At 42.9% G+C, this 21,754-nt stretch overlaps 2 protein-coding genes across 5 annotated transcripts in view; one reads left to right on the top strand and one right to left on the bottom strand.

Annotated features, from left to right (window-relative positions):
• Nucleotides 1-9,097, bottom strand: part of ntng2b (netrin g2b) — a 64,141-nt gene extending 55,044 nt beyond the window's left edge. Inside the window, exons 1-3 of one of the 4 annotated variants that reach the window (XM_071466916.1) lie at nucleotides 8,295-9,097; nucleotides 7,969-8,119; nucleotides 6,270-7,033 (exon numbers count right to left, since the gene is read on the bottom strand). In XM_071466916.1, coding sequence (XP_071323017.1) covers nucleotides 6,270-6,488 — 219 coding nt within the window. In that variant the 5' untranslated portion in view covers nucleotides 6,489-7,033; nucleotides 7,969-8,119; nucleotides 8,295-9,097. The other 3 variants (XM_071466919.1, XM_071466917.1, XM_071466918.1) reach the window with 3 other exon arrangements.
• The window catches only part of rapgef1b (Rap guanine nucleotide exchange factor (GEF) 1b), a 200,089-nt gene that overhangs the window by 63,968 nt on the left and 114,367 nt on the right, over nucleotides 1-21,754 (top strand). The gene's annotated exons all lie outside the window — the stretch shown is intronic.

Genomic DNA, 21,754 nt, shown 5'->3' with positions numbered 1-21,754 from the left:
TTCATCTGTCTGCTGCGACCTCCCCGAGCCCTTTAGGATTAGCTACAGTAGAGGTGATATGTATAGTTATATAGGCTGGAAGATTTTTTATCCCCCATGAGAGACTTACACACAAGGTTATGTTTAAGCCCTTTGTGTGGCCTTTCCTCCTTATCCCACTCTGCCTCCTGCCACTACTCTGCCCCAGTCCAGTATATCTATGCCAGGATACACACACAGAAACACACTCTCTCTCTTATACACACACACACTTACAGACATACACACACACAGATCCCGGGCCAACTGCTGCGGCAGGTGGCCCGCAATGCTAAGCCCCTCCAGCAATTATCCTCGCTGGGATCCTGTCTCCACGACAACAGCCGCCATGATGCCCCTACCATGAGTGACTTCCTTGTTTTCACTTGCGGTATAACAATGTGATTCCAAACACTCATTGATAAAGTCCTCAATTGCTCAAGTCTGATTCATCGCTGAGTTATCTCTGCTGCGCTCGTGACTGTGAGACCGCGGCTAAAAATGAGAGCGTTCTCTGACCTGAAAAATCCTCTCACAGAAACGTCAGTTTAGAAGTGAATTATTGCAATGTTTTTGAGCAGAACAGCAGTAACAAAACATTAACAGTTGCTTGTGAAAATAGTAAGCTGCCATGATGCATCTACGCAGGAGTAAAGCATGAAGAAACTTGTTCTCTGCGTGTCATCCTGCCTCACTTTTTACGAACATTTCTGTCCACCCAAAATATTTCCAGTCCCTGCCTTGCCCTCTGTCTCCTCTTTATTTCTTCCTCCACTTATAGAAGTTTCTAAGGTATATTGCTAGCAAGGGGAATAAAGGTAGGAACACACACTCAGAGAACACAATTTATTTTGTTATGGAGAAACATCAAATGAAATGACCCTCCCATTAAAAAGGCCACAGAGGGGAAGAGAAAGGGATATTGCTTTTTCACTTATAACATTAATCTTTTATTGTGTTGGAGGGTTTTTCCATCATACTGGAGATTCTTGTTATCCTGAGTGAAGATGGTGTGTCTGTATGTGTGCGTGTTTCCTGAAACAAGTTTTGTTGAATTACAGCTCATATACCTGCCTTTTAATTACCAGAAACAGTGATTAATCGCTCACTGTAAGATGTCTCACTCTGTACAAAGCGGCAGTTGGCAAGTGCAAATGTGTCTTAGGTGTGTGTTTGCGTCGGTGGGTGTTGTTTATGTCTTTGTATGTGTGTGTGTATGTGTGTGTGTGCGTGCAAGCAAAAGTAAATGTTTACTGTGGGCATGTATGATTGTGCTGGAGGAGGAGGGAAGGAGGACAGAGTGGGGACACCATGCCTCTCTAAAGCAGCAGCAGTGGCTGGTCCTGCTCAGATCACCACAGTCAGACCAGGATGAGTTATATTAGGAACTCATGTTAGAATTTAAGTAACATTTACAGCAGATACAAGGCACAGAAAGAACAAAATATCAGGACGAGTTACTGTTTCCTTTAAGTGCACTGATAACATCAGTTCAGGTAAAAGCTATTATCTTTTATTGATGTCCGTTATTAAATCTGAAACAATCACAAAGGAGGAGATGTAGATAAAGTAAGACAGACGAGCTAGAAATTGAGTTTAAGCTTTGAGACAACTGAGATGTAGATTGTGTGTCAGAGATCTTTATATTAATTAATACTTTCTGCATTTATCCGACAGATTTAGCTTTACACTCCCATAACATGCTGCAGAACCAGCAATATTGTCTTTTTTTAAATTCCATGCATTTTTCTTCATTATAAAAACCTGTTGCCGACATTACCCACAATGCAATTCGACTGTTGACAGTTCAGTCAGGTATTCCAGTGTTGTGGCTAATGTCACCAGAGGTCTGGTAAGCTCACTTCTCTCTAACTCCACATTACAAGTTTTCTTTTTTCATGTTTAAATTTGCCCCAGCTGACACTGACTCAAGTGACATCACTTGAGGCAATTTATCAGATTTTACGAAACTAAAAATCCTTTATACAACTTTTTTCACTTGTGCAGTAACATTCCCCAAGAACTGTAAACAGACTGATGTGTAAAATCAGCGCACTTTACCTTTAGGTTTTGGAGATGTTTAAAGAAAACTTTTTTTCTATTGTAGAGGTTTTTGTGAAACGTGGACTTGGGCAAAAAAAATTCCAATTGGGTCAAGGAGCATAAGCTCCCTACGGATTTCTAGAAAATTTTAAGAGAAATCATTTCAAGCCTTTGCCTTTGAGTCTGACCAAAAGTAAACACTGAATAAAAATCCCTCAAATTCTTGCAGAAATGTATTTTGGAAGAGAGAGAATCATGCCTCTTGCCACGACACAACATTGTTTTTGACCTAGTATGGCATCGAAATCAGCAGCGTTGTACTGCATAGATTTTCCTACAGCTTGCTGAACACTTGAACAGAAATAATCTCAAATACTTAGCTACAGGCACTGCCACAGGACTACTTTCTGTGTTTCTTTTTGGATTCTATTGCATTTAAGTTTTTTGGAAAGCTATAGGAGGCTCGTGTTCTTCGCCCTTTTCTCTATTTAACAAATCTCTGCAATGGAGGTGGTGGCAAAGTTTTGTCTTGAACAATAGTCAGAAGGGATAGAAATAGGTTGACAAAATAATGTAGGTAGTCTCTCTCTCTCACACATCCACAAACACTGGCTCTGTAGCTTCAATAGATGAGGTCTGCCCTCACCAAACGACCGTCAGTCCTGAGATCCTGACCGGTGAAACGGTTTGCAGCCAATCCCTCTTAGTATCACCTGAGTCTGGGATAAATCTCACTTATAACTATCCTCCCGTTCTGCCAACACATCTAAACACTCTGATCACTTTCAACTGTGTCCTAATGGGGAAGCAAGCCATGCCATTACATCACTACACCCTCCCCCACCTCCGTTGTTTGTACAGTCACTCTCTCTCTGTCGCTCTCTTCACTGTAGCTGTCTGTTTCTTTCTCTCCATTCCCATCGTTAATTATGCCCTACACAGTCAGACCTGCTCACGCTGTGCCCGAATTCACCTCCAAGGGTGTATTATTAGGACACTGGCCACCTGGGCTATCTTTTACCCCAGGGAGGTGCATCAGGAATGGCCCACTGCTGGATGTAGGTGGCCCTTTTTGCGTGGCCTTGATGGCCCACTGCTGGACCTGGCAGGACTATACTGGGCAGGGAGTGTGAGGTATGGCCATAGGCCCAGTCTGGGAAGCACTGATCCACACTACCAGCTGCCATCTTCCTCCCCTTCCTGCATGCTCCCCTTCCGCTGCTGCGCGGCTTCTCTCTCTTCTCATGTCTATTTTTAGAGCTGGCTGATTTCTACCTTCTAAAACAGGCAAATGTGTTGTGGAACAGGAAGGTGTGTTGTTTTTTTTGGGGTTTTTTTTTTGTCTTTCTTAGACATACTACCGTGCACTGTCGGCCAACTCGTGCACATCCTTCACACACACCTGCTGGTCCCTGTTAACGTCAACACACACTGTACATTCCTGCACACATGCACGCATCCCATTTGCATTCGGCTGCTCTCTGTTCTCGGCCCCAAGGGAGACGGCTGATTGAAGGTTTCGGTTCAAAACCAAAAAAAGTGAAATAACAAACAACAGCACAGCGAGACCTTTTTGAATGCAGCATTTTTATATTGACATAGTTTGTACTACTGTGGAACTGTGGTCTGATTTCATCTTTCTGCTTAGCTAAGCTTGGATCTTCCTCACCTCTTCCTCATCATTAGCAATCCCCCTCTGCAACACACTGCTTCACCCCCCTTAAACCTCCTTACTCCATCATCCTCAACTGCAAGCAAAGGCCCTAAAGTAGCTATCATAAAGAGAAACTCCAAAGAAACTACTGAAGCTCCAAACACAGCACTAGTGACAGTAGCATCTTTGTCAAAGTGCTAGAAGCCCGTCACATTGAAAGACGCCAACATGCCGGCCTGTTTGGCTGAGGAGAAAAGATGCTGCATTCCCGGGAAACAAGAGAGATAAATAGAATAGAAAAAATGCATCCCTGTGGAGATGGAGAGACCAAAAGCTACTGTAAACCAATGCAAACACGGGAAGCTACAGTATGCCTCAACATCAAAACCCCCCAAAAGTGAATTCTTCCATAGTTTTTGCGAACACACTGTAGCGCTCATAGGGGGAGAGCAGGGGTGGGGGATTGGGGGGGTTATTTTGCATCTTCCGCAGTATGTCTCAAGTCTTATTAAGGATGAGCAGCTCTGCGCACTGGGTGATGCAGTCTTTTTTCCAGTACCCTGACTTTCCCTTCACTTGTGGGATTGCTGAATGAGCGAGTGAATGTAAATGTACACCAATTAGATAAGAAACCGGCTTTTCTGTAAAGCTGCCAAATCCGGGGGCAAGAGGAAGAGGAGAGAAAAAATGCTGCTTGCCTGAAAATAAATGATCTGTATACCAATAACCCTCAACCAATACCCAGTTGGTGTGTCCAAAAGAAAGGAGGAGAGAAGCTGTGATGGCCTTGATTCCCTGCTGAAGAGCATACAGACAGATTAATCCTCTTTTAGGGGGAAGATAATATGTAGATAATATGTAGATGCTCTGTGATTCTTGACCCAAAATGTATGCCAAAAAATTTGGATTGTTACATGCCAGAACAGGACCCTAAATGATACCAAAAAATATTTCAAATAAGAATTAAACCCACTTTACTTTCTCATTATGTATGAATTGGAGTCTGACATCCCTCTCTTCTTAAGTAAACTTTCATCTCACAGCATCTTCACTCTCTAAATCCCCAGCTAGTGCACCAGGGTGCCCTGCTCAACCCCCACAGCTGCAGATGACCTGAGAAGAACCAAAACTTTCCACTATAAAGACCCTGTCCGATGTAAAAGTGCTGACTAAGACCAGACTCCTTCCTGTCCCGCCCTCCATCCCCCTCTTTCTTTCTCTCTCAGCAGCCGGGCAGCTCACTCTGGATCCTTGGGATGGAGCAACGCTAGCCAACCCTTGTAAGGAAGCCCATTAAGGAGCCCATCAATATTTCATCATTGCTCACTCAGAAACATAGTTATAGAAGTTTCCAGGCCGGGGCCATTAGGGGGCAGACGTCAATACGTTATGGCAGTAAGCATCTTTCTTCACCCCCCCCACCCACCCTTTCCCTTGCCTCTGTCCGTCTCCCCTCTCAAGAGAAGTCATCGGAGAGGCTTTTTGAAGACGACAGTGGTTTCCGCTACTTCTTCATTAAACAAATCATTAACCATTAGGTATCCAAGGAGCACAATATCCTTTCCTGCTCCTGTCAGATGACCCCATGTACTGTTATTAGTCTCAACAGGAGGAAGGGAGGGAGACCGGGCTGGAGGGTTGTTTATAAAATGTGTCTCAAGGTAACAAATCTCCAGTCATACAGAATACAAACAGCTAATTGACAGCATGACATGACTGTATAATGTGATGTAGTTGGGCCTCAACACTCTAGAAACACTTCTTAGTGAAATTTTGACTCATGCTTGTTGAGACAGGTCTCGCACCTTCATCACCGGCCAACTCAGTGAGTGGACAGGGCGATCATCAAGTGGACAAACTCACTGTCTGTCACAGACAGTGAGTCAAATGTTGTGAGTCAAACATAAAACTTTCCACTGAGAAGACAGGGGGAAGCTGAATTGCAGGCTTCTTAGGATCACAATGATTTTATAACCCTTATTACAAATTATTACACCTACATTAGCTGGGATGGGAACTAGCCTGCAGGCTAAAGTGTTTTAAATATTGCTGTAGCAGACATTTTAACGAGTTTTCCTGCAGCTCACCCTTCACTGTCCTTGGAACTAAAAAGGTCCCGCCATGTGCATTTTACAAGAGGAAATGTTAGGAGCCCAAATCAAACCGGATTCCAGGATGCCAAGTCCATACTAATATAAACAACACCTCCAAACCTCTCTGAGGGAGTGGGGCCATGCCAAGTCATTGCACATCCCTATTAGATCCCTGTAGCTTAGTGTAAATTCTCCTCTGACCTTAATTAGACCCTTTTTCCTGCGTGTCATCACTTTTCACTTGTCACTTTGTGGCTTAACTGCATGACCTTGTGATCTTGGTGATTTCCCAAAATATTCTGCTTCAGCTTTTTGTTTTTTGTTTTTTTTTACATTTTGAACTATATTTTAACTGTATTTTAATGAAGGTTTTCTCCAAGCTTGGACCACGTTTTTTTTTTTTTTTTAAAGTTAATAATTAAAGTGTAAATGGTGCCAAACAAATCCCGACATGAACTTACCAGAGTGCAGAACCTCTCCGGCGGGTTTCCACACGTGATTCCCGGCGGATCCACCTTGATCCGCATGTAGTCTTTCATGGACGCGGGTTTGGGCTGACACGCGTAATACTCCCACACCGAGCCCTCATCCGTGCTCACCAGGGACTTGCACAGTTCGTACTGGCCCAGAGTGGAGGCCAAGCAGCGCAGCAGCAGCAGCAATAAGGCCTGGAGGAGCATGGCAGGCTGGGGGGTGTTTGGAGCGGGGTCCGGTGCAGGGTGGGGGTTGGGGGGGCCACGGAGCTCAGAGGAGAGGTGAAGCGGTGATCATAGGGAAATAGTGCACATCCCTACCACCATACTGCTGTTCTGTGAATGGGGGGGGGGGGTGCAGGTAAATTGACACAAGTCGCCTCCAGGCTTATAAATCCCCCAAATGAGAGGAGAACAGTGTATCTGCGACTTTCACTCAGTGTCTCTTCACAAAAATCGACGGCCCCCAGAGAGCTGAGAGAGGGACACTTTGTTGTTTTGACGGCTGACTTCCTGAGGAAGATGGGCGGTAGATGGAGAGGCGGATAATGTTACAGAGATGAATCTCGGCATACACTTTAACCATAGTGTCGCAGGGAGTTGGGTGGGAGACGTTAACGCGGATCCATGTCTCAGAGAGCGGCGTCCTGCAGGCAGACAGTGGAGCTGGTCGGGGAGGAGGAAGGAGAAGTTGCTGCGTCCTCAGGTGTATCCATTGGACGTTTTAGACTGGCCGAGCTCCTCTGATTGTCCTGGGGCAAAGCGGGGACAAATGTGAGAGAAGCAGGGAGTTAGTGGGATGGGTAATGAATCCTCATCCTATAATCTTTCTGCAAATGCAAGACGGTTTCTGTGATATTTTTCAGAACTCAGCCTGAGATATAATCTACCCTGCACGGTACTTCTCTTTTGCACCAATAAAAGTTTAATGTCAGTCTTTTGCAACATACATGCGGGTGGGTGGATCTTGTAGTATAATTAACTCTTGAATTGCACTGTAGTAAATCGCGGCACAGGCAGCTGGTTATGAGGAAAACAAGTTTGGATGAAGCCACCTCGAACCTGCGGTGCAGTCGGTGAAATCTAACACGAAAAAGCGCCGCACAGTGTGGATAACCTTGTGCGTAAAAACACGTGTTTCTGCCGGGTGCCGCCTGTGCGTGGAGGAGTTGTAATTCCTCTTACGGCTCTCCATTGCTCGACGTGGAGCCTACAGATGTTTAATAAATGCACTGCAAGAAATAGCCACCCGAGAGAGGCATTTCATAGCCTGGATCATCCGTTTTCTTCAAATTTGGGAAATTTTGCAAAAAAAAAAGAGAAAAAAAAAAGAAAAGAAAAGGAGAGGGAAAGACTTTTCTTAAAACAAATGCCATTTGTTAGAGAGTTTGTGAACAGGCCTGCTCTTTGCCCTGTCTTACTTCAGCATACTGTCATTAATTTAATAGTGAACTTAAAGCAAAACAAACTGCGGCGGAAGTAGATCTTACCAGATTTATTTATTCACTATAATTAAGACTCGATTTTAAACTGAATACATGAATAAATTAATGAATATCGGTGACATTTTTTTTTTTTCTTCTTGCAACCTGGACTCATTGATCATAATCCGACCGTCATCCCACACTGACAGAAAGCCAGGTCCTTGCGCAACCTATCCCACGCTACCCTGTGGACTCCGACTTACTTCAGTTGTCAAGTGAAGTCGCCAAAGCAATTTCCCGGCGCTGACAGTCTTGTAGGGGTGTGTCAGTTTCCCCAGTAGTGCATCCCACCCTGCAGCATCGCTCCCACTATATGTGTATTACATATTCACACATTAATGCCTTAACGCGTTTCTGTAAAAACAAAATAGTGTGAATGAAGCTGAGAGTGTCCTCACCACTCTGATTGCCCCGGTGCGGTCCGGATATTGTGCAGAACTCAGAGCAGCTTCTCGGTGCAGACTTCAAAGAGCTTGAGCAAAATGCATCGTGTTGCGAAATGTTTTATCACACCAGATAAAGCACTTACTTCTGACGTGCATCCGTGAGACAGGTCAGCACTTTCCCTGACGATGGAGTACGTGTACGTGCCCCCCTCTTTGGCCAAAAAGATTCTCCCCGATCATCCACGGTGCTCGCTCCCCGCCGCGGTCCTCACCGTGCTCCCGTCATCCGCCCGCCCGGCTCGCTGTTTGTTTTTGCCTCCTGCCGGATACTTTTTTATCACACCGTGGATGGCTGCGCACGGTAGATCGGTGTCCTAGATCTGGGCACGGCGGGGGGAAAAGAGGACTGAAATCCAGCGTCAAGGAGTATCAAAAGTATAAAATATTGACTTTGAGGAAATGCTTGTTCCCGCCCTTCTTGCCCCCTCTCCTCCTCCTCCTCTCCCGACTTTACAAGCTCGGGTTTACCCGGGATGCTCAAGGGCAGAAAGAAAGAGAGAGAGAGAGAGAGAGAGAGAGAGAGAGAGAGAGAGAGAGAGAGAAAAAAAGGCTTTATGGAAAATATCACCCTCCCTCCCTCTCCTCACTCCCTCCCCCGCTCTCTCCCTCTCTCTCTCTCTCGGTCTCTCTCTCTCAGTTAATGCCGAGGCTAAATCCTTTTACCATCACTTTCAATCACTATCTGAGCTTTTATCTGCTCCAGTCTTGCTGCCTGAACCGGGGCGGTGCAACTTCCCCACTCCGCTCCTGCTCCAAACTGTTCCCCAACCAGGTCCGGTCTGCGCCCTGCTCGGCTTAAAGGACCAGCAGGAAAAACTGGGGCTCGGCATTGTTGTACTCTCGCCCTTAGTGTGTCCAGATGTGTCAAACGTACTGTGCACGATGTTTTCATTGAGGCCGAAAATGATATTGTTCTGCTATCCCAGGACGGTGCAATATAGTGACCTTATCCTACTTTATTGCATTATTCATCTCCTGTCAACTAACCTTAAAGTTTCTTGCAACATTAAATAACACAATATTTTCTAGAGATATTCTTTTTTTTTCTGTCTTCAGCCTGCAGTATGTGATTTTAATTCTCCATAGGATTATTGTGCAGAATTATCAGTGGATCTGAACTTAAATGTAGGCTATAGTTCACATTTACACTGGGCGCTGTGTGATGCTTTCACCCTGCAGCAGAGTGGTGCTGTCCATGGTGCTGGGCCTTTAACTTTCCATACATAGGAGGCCACATACATTAATACACCTCACTTTTTGTCAGTTTCACCACATTTTTGTTAGGATTTCTATGGTTTAGGAGCCCGTGGAGTTGCAAAATTAAGCACATTTCGGTCAAAGGGTCACCAAGTGAATGGCATTGTAGGAAAAAACATCTTCTGCTTCACACAGATAGGTTTGTTTATGTGTACATCTTTTTCAAGTGAAGGGGAAGTGTCCAAACTTTTGACTGGTACTGTATATTCCTTTAAAGATACTGTGAAATGAAAAATAGATATTTTCAAAGTTCCAGTCCTGTGTCCTTTTGTAAATTGTGTTTTGGGTATTTTTTTTTTTATATCAAAATTTCTCTTTACTTATAAAATGTGACAATATTATATATATAATAACAGTTCATCTTCAACACCTGGCAGTTACATGAATGTATCCAATCAAATGTGGCTCGGCGTGAGTAACTAACTGCTAGCTAGTGGGTGGCTAGCACAGCAATGCAGCAGGGACGAGTTTGGATTTCAGCTGGTAAACACTAAGGAATGTGGTTAAGGTTTAATTAATCAACTTAACCCTTATCCTCCTCCCGATTTAACAACTGCGACTGAGTAATGCTCAGTCTGTAAAATCTGTCCCATAATGTTTTGTGTGGCTCCAGAGAAGCTTTCCAAAGTTTGAAAAAATGACCCAGAATATCTTGTCAGCTTGAGCTTTAGATCAATTTTTTTTTAGTCGGACCAGCCAAGGGCCAGAGCTACATCTGTGAATGTCCGTGACTGACTCAGTGACTGAGTTGAGTGATTGATGGCGTTAAACCATTGGTCGGCTGAGTGTTAGAATTTTCCCACTGGCCGTTTCTCTTTCAACATGATTTGGTGCAAACAGTTTCTATAACATCACCAGGAGCCTTTACAGCAGATCTACAACAGATTTCAACCGCTGTATTTCCTCAAATAGTGACCTTAACTGCAGAAGGTAACAGGTCTTTATTTTTCATTCCCTCTGTTTGATATGTTTAATTAGTCATGCTGGTATTTAAGTAGGAAGCTTGGTTTTTTGGTCCACAACTGTTTGCCCTGTTAAAGTTACTGCATTATATATTAATACAAATACAACATTTCATGTAACTGTTTCAATTTAAAAGCCCTCTAGTGTTTCAGGGGATAGAAACCCTTTATTTCTTAACAGGGCTTTTATTGCTGCAGTAAGCGTATTGTCTAATTTCTGGTTGCTGGCATTTCTGCTTTTCAGATGTGCTAACTTCTTTAGCGTAGCAGTTACCGATGGCGCTCTCTCTCTAACTCCCACTTCCACGCTCTCCCTTGCTCCGTGTATTTAATATTTAGTTATTCCTCTGCCTCCTTTAGCAATTTTGGTACATGTAATAAATGTAGTCTATTTGCCGGAATGGAGTGAACTTGAAGCACAGTTCCACTTCCCGGCAGCTCCTGAGGAGCCGAGATACATGGCGCAACACCCATACATGGTCCAGCCCTTGACTAGATTGATACATAGTCTTGTTTAACAGAAAGTCTTCGTTACAACCTGGAGGGGTGGGGTCTGAAAATGAGGGCACTCAGGATGCAAGGTCTTCTAATAAAAGACACTATTGACTTGCAGCTTAGTTGGAGCTTGAACCTTGGCCTCTGCTGCTTCGATTTTGACCTTTATCATGCCTCTGTGCTGGAGGCATGATGTTTTCAGGTTTTCCATCCATTCATCCGTCCAGGTCTTGTGAGTGCGATATCTCAGAAATGCCTTGAGGCAGTGGCTTTAAATTTGGCACAAACATTCACTTGGACTCAAGGATGAACTGATTAGATTTTGGTGGTTAAAGGTTAAGGTTACTGTGACTTGAGATGGTCCAATACCATTTCTTCCTCACCAATACCAATTCCAATACCTGAATTTCTGATACCAATGTGTTAAAAAACAGACGTAATCATTCCTATACAAATGCTATTTAAACAATTTACTCATAGTAATCCACTTATAGTGTTCATTTTGGGTCTTTTCATACATATCAACATATGGGAGAATTTAAAACTGTTGGAGCCTACTACTGCAAACTGTCATCTGCTGAGGCTCTATGGCAATGATAAAACATGCAAACGCTTCACAGAACCAGGATTCAAACCCAGAAACTTCTCGCTGTGAGGCAACAGTGCAATGCATATACATGTACAACCATGAGGCAGTAATTCTAAGCACCCTCTGAAAGTCTTGTTTTAGCCCACCTCCAGTGGTTCCACTCCTCATCTTGTTGCAGTGATGTAGACATGTTCTCCACGATGTGTCGCTACACCTCGACATCACAGTTGGGGTGTGGTTACAGGTGCAACAAAGCACACTTTTAACCTCCCCGACCTCAACAATCAGGGATGTTGGGCGTGGTCAGAGGTTAAACAGCCTTCAAGCTTTTAACCAGAGAGGGAGATAAAACACTGCTTCACAGCCGGGTGTTAAGTTACTGTGTCTTGGGGAGGCGTGGCTTGAGCAAGATACTGAACCCCCAGCTGCTCGTGATGCTGCGCCGTCTGTGTGTGAATGTGCATGTGAATGACGCATACATGTATATTGTAAAGCACTTTGATTGGTTGATAGACTAGAAAAGCACTATAGAAATATCTCAAAGGAGTTTTGAATTGAAAGCAATAACCAAGTCCAGTTGCTTTCGATTCAAAACTCCTTTGAGATACTATGACCTGGACAAATGAGAATATTCACAGACTATAGAAATACAGTCCATTGTACCCACAAAATTACAGATTATTTTACCCTTTCAGAAATTGAAAAATAATTGAATCAAACAAGAAAAAGTAAATCACTCTCCAGTTAACATGGCCACAATTTGTAGACAAGGGCTGTGAGGCCTTATATAAGTCTCACACCAATTTCTGGCTCATTATTTTAAACTTTGGAAAGCTTCTCTGGAGCCAAAGGTGTGTGCTTTTCAGTCATGTCACAAGTCATGTTCAATCAATTGACTTGACCACAGGTGGACTCCAGTTAAGGTCTCAAAGATGATCAAGAGAAATGGGAGGCACCTGAGCTTAATTTCAAGTGTCATAGCAAAAGCTGTGAGAGTAGTGATATTTCAATTCTTCCTTTAAATTTTTTTTTCTAAAAATCTGTTTTTTGCTCTGTCATTATGAGGTATTGAGTGTAGATTGATGAAGGGAAAAAATGAATGTTTTTGATTGCAACATAAGGAAATGTGAAAAAAGTCAAGGGGTCTGAATACTTTCCATATTCACTGTAGCTTATGTGAAGGGAAAGATTAATTAATACTGCTGAGGACCCGCTACAACATCCTCAAGAACCCCAAAGGCCACCCGCCTAATTTTGGAAACCACTGAAGTAACTAACACCATTGTAGTGCCAACACAGGAACAGATGTGTATAATGAGTTCATAGGGAGTCAGGACACTGTAATTCACACTTCAGAGGTGAATGACGACCATTTGGGTTTACATAATTCACACCTCTGCTCTGGTTTTAGGGCAACAGAGGAAGAAAGAGACCAAAAGACAAGGGGGGCAGAGGGAGAAAGAGATGTACGATTCAGTGGAAATTATGAACCTCGCTATGAAACACTGGCAGTACACCCAGGAGAGGATCGATAGTTTGTCCTTGCAGGGCCTTCCCTCTCTTTTCGCATCTTTGAGATGAATCTTAACCCCTTTTGTACTTCTGAGGTGTTTCAGAGGAGAGGACCCTCTTCCTCACATCATTGTGAGCTGGGCCAGACTGAAAGACAAATTCCCCCCTCAGGGATCAATAGAGCATCACAAATATGGCATTTGCTGCTATAACAGGCTCTTGATATAGAATAACACAGCCCTTTAATCGACAGTGCACTAAAACAGAGGGGGAAAAAGGGGGCCTGCTGAATAAAGCTTCTGAGATAAAACAAACTGCATGGCATTTGTCAGAGGCTGAGAAAAACTCTGTGTGAGTGATTTAAAGCAGATTTAAATCATCACTGATTCAGCGATGGTCAGCGAGCGTCTGCTGTGCCTGAAATGTGACTTAGTATGATTAAGCTCCAAACATTTATTTCACAAATGGATAAGGATTACATGTGTAGGCCGGGAAGCTGATTGCATTTTGTGCAGCCTCTGTGATTTACTGTTCTGTGTCTCTTGACAAAATCATGATCATATTTAGCCAACTACACATCTGTATATGATTTTACACTTTACTAAATTCACCTGAATGTGCATCAATAACCTGATGGAAATGTCAACCCTCAACGTGATGAATGAGTGATATTGTATTTTGGAATTGAATTATGTCTAACTAAATAAGAGCATCAATAACAATAGAATGGCCTGTCTTAATAGACCTGTACACACTACAATATGTAGCACCACAGGACATTGCTGCATTCATTTCCTGCAACAATGTAAGTGAGGTGACCATGCTGTGTTCAGTGTGGCAGCGTAAAATAGGAAAACCTGCTTAATTCTGAATCGGCTGCATGTGAATATTATCATCTTTTCTGTGATTTATTGAACAGTTTGTGAGAAGTTGTGTAAAACGCTGAGTGTCAGTAAGTGGCAAAAATCAGATGACAAGACTCTCCGCCATTCTTCCTCTATACTCTCCCTCTCTTTCACTTTCTCTGTGTTTGTATTTTCACAGAAGATAGAACTGTCAGAGCAGCCTAGCTGGCAGACCTTGATAAAAAATATACCCTTCATAGTGGCAGCCTGCAGAGTTTGGACAAGGTTCAGGACAGGCCTCATCCCTCTCTCTCTCTCTTCCTCTCCCTCCCTTTCTCTCTGTTTGCCAAAAGGATGACGCAAATGTTAACTTGTGCGGGAGTCACGCTCCCGCATAAATCAGTTTGGAACTTTGGGAAGGCCCCAAACAAGTTGTGCATGATCGGATATGATATATCTATCCACCGTGAGGTGCTTGACCAGATGGCCAGGCTGTAAGAACACACACACACACACACACACACACACATACAGAACACTATGCATTTTTCTGTTTGTACACAAGGCTGCTGTCTCTAATAACACTGAACTCCTGGGGATATTTTCTTAGCTATTGGCTCCAAGGACCATGTATAGAAGATGGACATATTTAAAGGGGAACTCCATCGACTGTTGTTGGGGATCACTACTGTATATGTGAAAAAAGTTGTATAAGAGCATTTTGTGGATCCAGAGGGAGCTGCATGAAGTCTGATACATCTCCACAAAGGAAGTCACTGACACAAGTGAGTCAGCGTTGGTCAGTGCAGAGGATACAAGTTTAAAAAGTTAAAGTTAAGTCGGATTTATACTCTAGCGGCCTTCTCCATACCTACAGTGGTTGTGTGTGCAGGGTCCAAGGTTACACCATAAGCTGCAACTCAGCTAGCGTGCACCTCCTGAAAAATTTATCTGCATGTCAGAGCTACAGCATCAATGAAGATACCACATGGGGACAGCTGTAACTGACTGGTTGATTATGTTTTCCCCAACTTGTTTCTGATGCCTGTGGAGTTAGTTGAGAGCAGAGACAACATGAAGGAAGTTAAAGAAGGACTCTCAGTGGTCTTCTCCTTTGGTGGTTACATTAGCCACCACTACTGTATCATTACACACCCGAATCTCCAACCAGTGGCAGGTGTTGGAAATAAAATGCATGGAATTAAAAAGGATGATATCTTTCGTTGCGCTGCGTCGATTTTGATCCTTTAAGTCAACAGTCCATTGTGATTTTGACGAGGTTGTAGGAACTCAGTGCTAAATCGGTGTAGTACTCCTTTAAGATAAATCACTTTCTAGTTTGTTTTTCTCAGATACACCCCAATGTCTGAGAAAAACAAACTAGAGATTCGGTTTGATAAATTAGATTTTTTTTTTTCGAGATGATGATTTGTGTGTGTGTGTGTGTGTGTGTGTGTGTGTGTGTGTGTGTGTGTGTGTGTGTGTGTTTGTTTGTGTGTTTGTTTGTTAATGTTTGAACCCCTTTCATGTATTTTTAAAAAAAGGTTTTTGTTCCATTTCCAACATTTCACTTGCTCTTTTTTTTTTTTTCCATTTTTGTCTCACAAGCCACAGACAACAGAGCACCTGTCAATATCAACATATGATGTACTTTAAACAACCAGATGGGTCCTCCAGACAATGAACAGACACAAGCTCACACACATACATGCACACACACACAAATCATCGTCTCCTAGCAACTCCTAGTTAGTGGTCCTACCTTGGGAGTGATGCTCTTTTCACTTACATCAGGTGTTTGCCCACCAGGGAACCAGAAATAACCTTGAGCTGACCCTGAAACACAGCCACATTTCACCTCATTCCTGCAAACCCTGTTACCTAACCCTGTTACCCAGTCAACCCCCAAAAAGTATTTACACCACATACCATTTTTTCTTCATATTTCCCCACCTCTCTGTTGTTGTGGTCTCCTATGACCACAATAACAGAGGTTTAGTTTGACCTCTGTGGTGGTCTCTGTCCTGCGGGGGTCTGGTGCATGGAACTGGGTGTTGTGGTTAAGGATCCAAATGAAGTGAGCTGTAATGAGCAGAAATAACAGCTGAGGGCTCATCCTTCTCCATCAGTCTTCAGTCACTCCGTAAGGACGGATGACAAGTCACCGACTCAACAGCATCCACAGAGAGCCCAGTTGGTGTCCCGTCCCACACTGGGCCAGCTGCAGAAACACTAATCTGCTGTGGTGTGTGTGTGTGTGTGTGTGTGTGTGTGTGTGTGAGAGAGAGAGAGAGAGAGAGAGAGAGAGGGACTGATCCTACAAAAGATGCATTGTTTATACTCATTGTGTGTGTATATGCAGTTTCAAGGGAGTGGAAGGTGGAAAGAAATCATGTGTGAGTTGCACCACATTTGTGTGTGTGCGCAGGTGTTGTGTTGTATGTGTATACTGGCCTCTTTTCTGCCTGTTGGCCGCTGCATGACTGAACTACCTCAGTGTCCCCGCGTGATCCAGTGATCAATGCAAACCTCTGGAGGTGCCTTTCACACACACACACACACACACACACACACACTTCCCTCTGCTCTTCAACACTGCAAAGTGTCTGTCGCCACTGAAGGTTACGGTAACAAAGCCAAACCCTCTTACTCAATGGATCAATCAGTTTGTCATTCACTGTCTCATTCCTCTTCACTCACTCATTTGCTCACTCATCTATCACATTACCAAGTGTAAAGTTGCGTTCGCCATCCCCAGCTTTCTGCACTACCGGCACATCTGACTGATGCAGTCACTCAAACGCTCGCTCCGCTCACTTACTCATTCATGCGTTGAGTGAATGAGTGTGCGTTCACTGGCCACTGTTCAGTGCTCCTGCTCACTCTCTCTCTCTCTCTCATGACTGTAGTCAACAGCTTGAGGAATCAAGGTCTGGTTTACATATGTGAGTGGCTGCTCTGCTGAGGAGGATGATTTCTTAAAGTGATTCTGAGGAAATCTGTTGATATATTTATTTGCGCTATCTAACCCTGCAGTTGTGCAGATGCAGTGACTGTGTGTGTGCGTTTGGGATAGTTTACTCAGTCTAGATTTTTGGGGATTTCAATAGATACTGTATACTTCAAAAGTCAAAGCTCACCAGCTTTCCACAGTCGGTCACTCATTCAACCACTCGTTTCCTCCATCACACTCTCATTTGCTAGTTCCTGATTAGTTGCTCTTACTCATACGCTTACTCGTTTACTGTGTGACCTACATGTTCACTTACTCACTTGCTGTGTGCCTCTGTTTCATGCTGCATACTGTTGAGCCAATAGGTCGGTTGTACTTGCAGCTTATTAAGACACATAGGTACCGTTTACTGTCAGGAAGCTTTAGTGTGAGACTGCATCAGTCTTTTCAGCAAATACCCCAAACTGATATGTTTACAATCACATGACAAAGCCCTTTGGAAACCACAGTAATTATGATGGGAGGAAAAGAGGAAAATAGGTGAGACTTTTGCACAGGAGACTGAGGTTTGTTTCCCTGTTTCAAATATTCTTTTATCCATGACCATCCCACAGCTTAAACCACAACAAACTTCCTCCAACTTTAATGAAGCACTTATTTCAACCCACACCACAGTCTTTTCTGAAAGCTAACTAAGTTGTTTTGTGGCTAGACCTAACCAAACCTTAACCATAGCAATGTCACAATAAAAAAGGGTTTGTTCTTTATTTTTCACTGATGTCTTTTAACAGTTTATCTGTGGCAGTTTATCTTCTCCCACCATCGGGACGCTAATTCGGAAAACGACCTACGTGGTCATGTGGGCTGGAGGACTTTTATACTGATTACAAACAGTATGTTTCACATGCTTAGTTCAGCGTTTTGCAGTTAGTGTATAAAAAAATTAAATATTGAGCCATTGTACACTGACAGGAAATTATGCAAAAATGCAAATCAGTCAAGCTGTGATTTAGGTTTGTCACTGTGTTTTATTTATTTATTGTTTTTGTATTCTGTGATATTCCTGGAGCTGGTTCACTACCATCCACATCTGTTTTTTTCCAGCTGTGTTCAACTCCTCCTTTTCCTTTGTGCATTGTGGGAAACCTGGAACTGGAACTCACAGACATTATTTTTCTTCTACTCGCTGTCTTGCAGTCTTACTCTACAGCTGGAAGATATCTGTCTATTGTTTCTCCTCCGCTGACTAAATACACTGTTATCCAAATTAATCCCATAGAGTTCTTTGGAGTGAATCCAAAGGATAAAAAAAAAGGATGGTCAAAAATTCAACAGAGTAAAGGACGAGATATCCTGACTTTTAGTCCTTACTATGGGCCATGATTAAAAAACAATGGATTCAACATTTCCCACGATGCAAACACTTATTCAGCATTATTTTAAAAACTTAAAAAGCTCTTTCAGTGCCGCAGAGGATTTTTCTAAAGATGAATTGTTCTTTCCTGACCAGAAAGTTGACTTTGAGTTTTTCAACTAAGACGTTGCGTGACACCCCTGTGTCTGGATAAGGCGCCAGGGTGATGAGAGATGTTATAGACTGATATGTTTATTTGTTATTAAAGCTAGAGAGGGCTGGGAACTTGATTTAACACTTATTGACTCTTTAGTTTTTATGTTGGTGTTCATTGATTTATTGGAAGTCATTAATCAGCATGAAACAAAGTGGTTTTGCTCCACTTGTGGTTTCTATTCACCGTGACTGTAACTGCATTGGAAATATTAAATCTTCAAAGTTCATGTAACTAAAGATGAACACATTATTTGCCATGTGTTAGCGTAGCCACTTATATGCCATTTCAGATTTATAACTCGGGCTTAGCAGCAAATTAAAGTCAACTCTAGAGGAGGATAAAAGATTTACTGTCTATTCACCAGAATGGTCTGCTAACAGTCGCTCAGCCTACTCACACCATTATATCCTTCATTAAATGAGCTGTAGAGGAGAGAATGAGATTTATCCTGGTGCTCTCAGGGCAAATAGGGCACCGTCTCTTCTTCAGGCTGACGCTCCGTGTTGACATTGGGGGAGATAAATCCAGCAGGATCAATACCAGCTTTTCGTCTCATTGATTTGCTCATACAGCCTCACCCTCGTCCCACCCAGAGGTTCTTCCGCCATGGTGACCCCTCTCCGTCACTTATGGACACCGTTCATTTATCTATCTACATATAGTGCCTATCCATTTCACCAGCGGGAGTCAGTGACATTGTAGAGTGAGAGCTCTTTAAGGTCCCATGAAGTCATGATGTAAAAAGATCAGGATCCAGGTTCAACAGTAGTTCTTGAAGTTTTACCTACGTTGCATATTTTGCATTTGGGGTAGTTGTTCAGTTCAGAGTTTTAAACCAAAGAGTCAATACTTATCTCCTGAAATCAAGACAGAAACCTAAACAAGGTCTCTGAATTAAATGACAAAATGCATTGTTTGTCCTTGCCATCCAGAACCACACAGAAGCGTTTTTGGTTATGACGCCTCTGTCATTTGTCAGTGCCGTCAAAAACTGTGAAACCTTTTTCTGATCATACACTGCTATTGTTGAGGTTTTCTTAGATTTAGGCACAAAAACCTTTTGGTTGGAGTCAGCGCAAGGTCATGGTTTGGGTTTGGTTGGGTTCCTTATTAAGGCTGAGGGACCTTTGTTATCATGGTTACAATAGTTACCATGTGGCTGATGTTACAGTGCATCTGGTAAGTATTCACAGCACTTCACTTTTTCCACATTTTGTTATATTACAGCCTTATTCCAAAATCGATTAAATTTATTTTTACCTCAAAATTCTACACACAATACCCCATAATGACAAAGTGAAAAAAGGAACTGTCTGTAGACCTCCGAGACAGGATTATATCGAGGCACAGATCTGGGGAAGGGGACAGAAAAATTTCTGCAGCATTGAAGGTCCCAATAAGTACAGTGGCCTCCATCATCCGCAAATGGAAGAAGTTTGGAACCACCAGGACTCTTCCTAGAGCTGGCCGCCCGGCCAATCTGAGCGATCAGGGCAGAAGGGCCTTAATCAGGGAGGTGACCAAGAACCCAATGGTCACTCTGACAGTGCTCCAGTGTTGCTCTGTGGAGAGAGGAGAACCTTCCAGAAGGACAACCGTTTCTGCAGCACTCCACCAATCAGGCCTGTATGGTAGAGTGGCCAGACGGAAGCCACTCCTCAGTAAAAGGCACATGACAGCCCGCCTGGAGTTTGCCAAAAGGCACCTGAAGGACTCTCAGACCATGAGAAACAAAATTCTCTGGTCTGATGAAACAAAGATTGAACTCTTTGGCCTGAATGCCAAGCGTCATGTCTGGAGGAAACCAGGCACCGCTCATCACCTGGCCAGTACCATCCCTACAGCGTGGTGGTGGCAGCATCATGCTGTGGGATGTTTTTTGCCAGCAGGAACTGGGAGACTTCAACAAAGTATTGAGCAAAGGCTGTGAATACTTATGTACATGTGATTTTTTTTTTTTTTTTTTTTTTTTTTTATATTTGCCAAAATTTTCAAGCAAATTTTTCACTTTGGCATAATGGGGGATAGTGTGTAGAATTTTGAGGTAAAAATGAATTTAATCCATTTTGGAATAAGGCTGTAACATAACAAAATGTGGAAAAAGTGAAGTGTTGTGAATACTTTTTGGATGCACTGTAGGTAGTGATTGCCATCATATTTAAAAGACACCAATGTTGGTTGCTGTTTGGGGAACAGCGTGCATTGTTTTGTTGACTCTGGTTTTGTACTTCTGTGGTAAGATCCCACTACTTTGCTCACAAGACTCAAAAATCCTACACCTGTTACATGTCTTTGTCACTTAAGCTTAAAAATATGGGATTTGCTGAAATGACTGTCTTTCATAATTGAGCCCATGCCACAGACGAGTGTCATTATGAGTTTTTTTATGATTGACAGCCAGTGAGCACTGAACAGGATGGCGGCCACTGTAACCTTTCACAGCAGCAGTGTTTTGTTTCCATCACTCCATCAGCGGTGGTCTTTGTTTATTTCTGTCCTTCCTCGGGGGTAAATAAGACCCCGCTCTGCCAGAGAGGAACCTGGGTAATGAGGCTTGTGTCTTTGTAAGCTCTACATCCAACAGGTCAGGGGTCAACCTCTGAGATATGGGGGAAATGGATATGGGGCTGGAGGAATCTATTTATATTGTATTATACTATATTATATTTCTGTGTGTGTGTGTGTGTGTGTTTTGCACCATGTCCTGTAATACTATCCATGAACATCATCATTATGAATGTACATAACAAGATTTTGATAAAAGAAACTGACAAAAGCAGTAATACAGATACACAACGTTAGGAAACAAATTAACAACTTAAAAGAGTGAAAACACAACATGTCACAAAGAGAAATCAGCAGAACTCAAAATATGACAATAATATATAAATAATAAATGCATTAGCAAGAGGATAATAAGAGGAGGGTATAAGAAGATAATAAGAGTTTCTTGGTGTCATTTTTAAGTGACAGTAAAAACTGTGACTCAAGAAACGTGTGTAAACAATATATTTATGATATTTTTGCAACAGATACATCCCCAAACCTTGTCTGATTACATGGTGCCTTCAAAGGAGAAGAAGAAGAAGATTAAGAAGAAAAATAAGAATAAGAAGAAAAAAAGCAAACATAATCCCTCTGTCAAAACAAGATATAAACAGCTCTTCATCTGACTGCCGCCTCTCTCTGAGCCGTTCCTCTTAAGTCCCCCTTGCAAAGGAAACTTTCATGAGCAACTTTACAGAGTTTGTCGGCTCTGATGGCTTTAATTCCAAGTTTCACGTTCTGCCAGTTTTACTGTAACACAGCCGGCTGTCTGTTATTGGCCTTTGCTCTTCCAGTGCATTCGACCATCTGTT

Source organism: Trachinotus anak, unplaced genomic scaffold (assembly GCF_046630095.1).
Source record: "Trachinotus anak isolate AG129_WGS33_773 ecotype Australia unplaced genomic scaffold, CSIRO_AGI_Tana_v1 ptg000028l, whole genome shotgun sequence".
Classification (NCBI taxonomy): Eukaryota; Metazoa; Chordata; class Actinopteri; order Carangiformes; family Carangidae; genus Trachinotus; species Trachinotus anak.
Note: the sequence above shows the minus strand (reverse complement) of the source record. Positions and strands in the feature narration are given on the sequence as shown.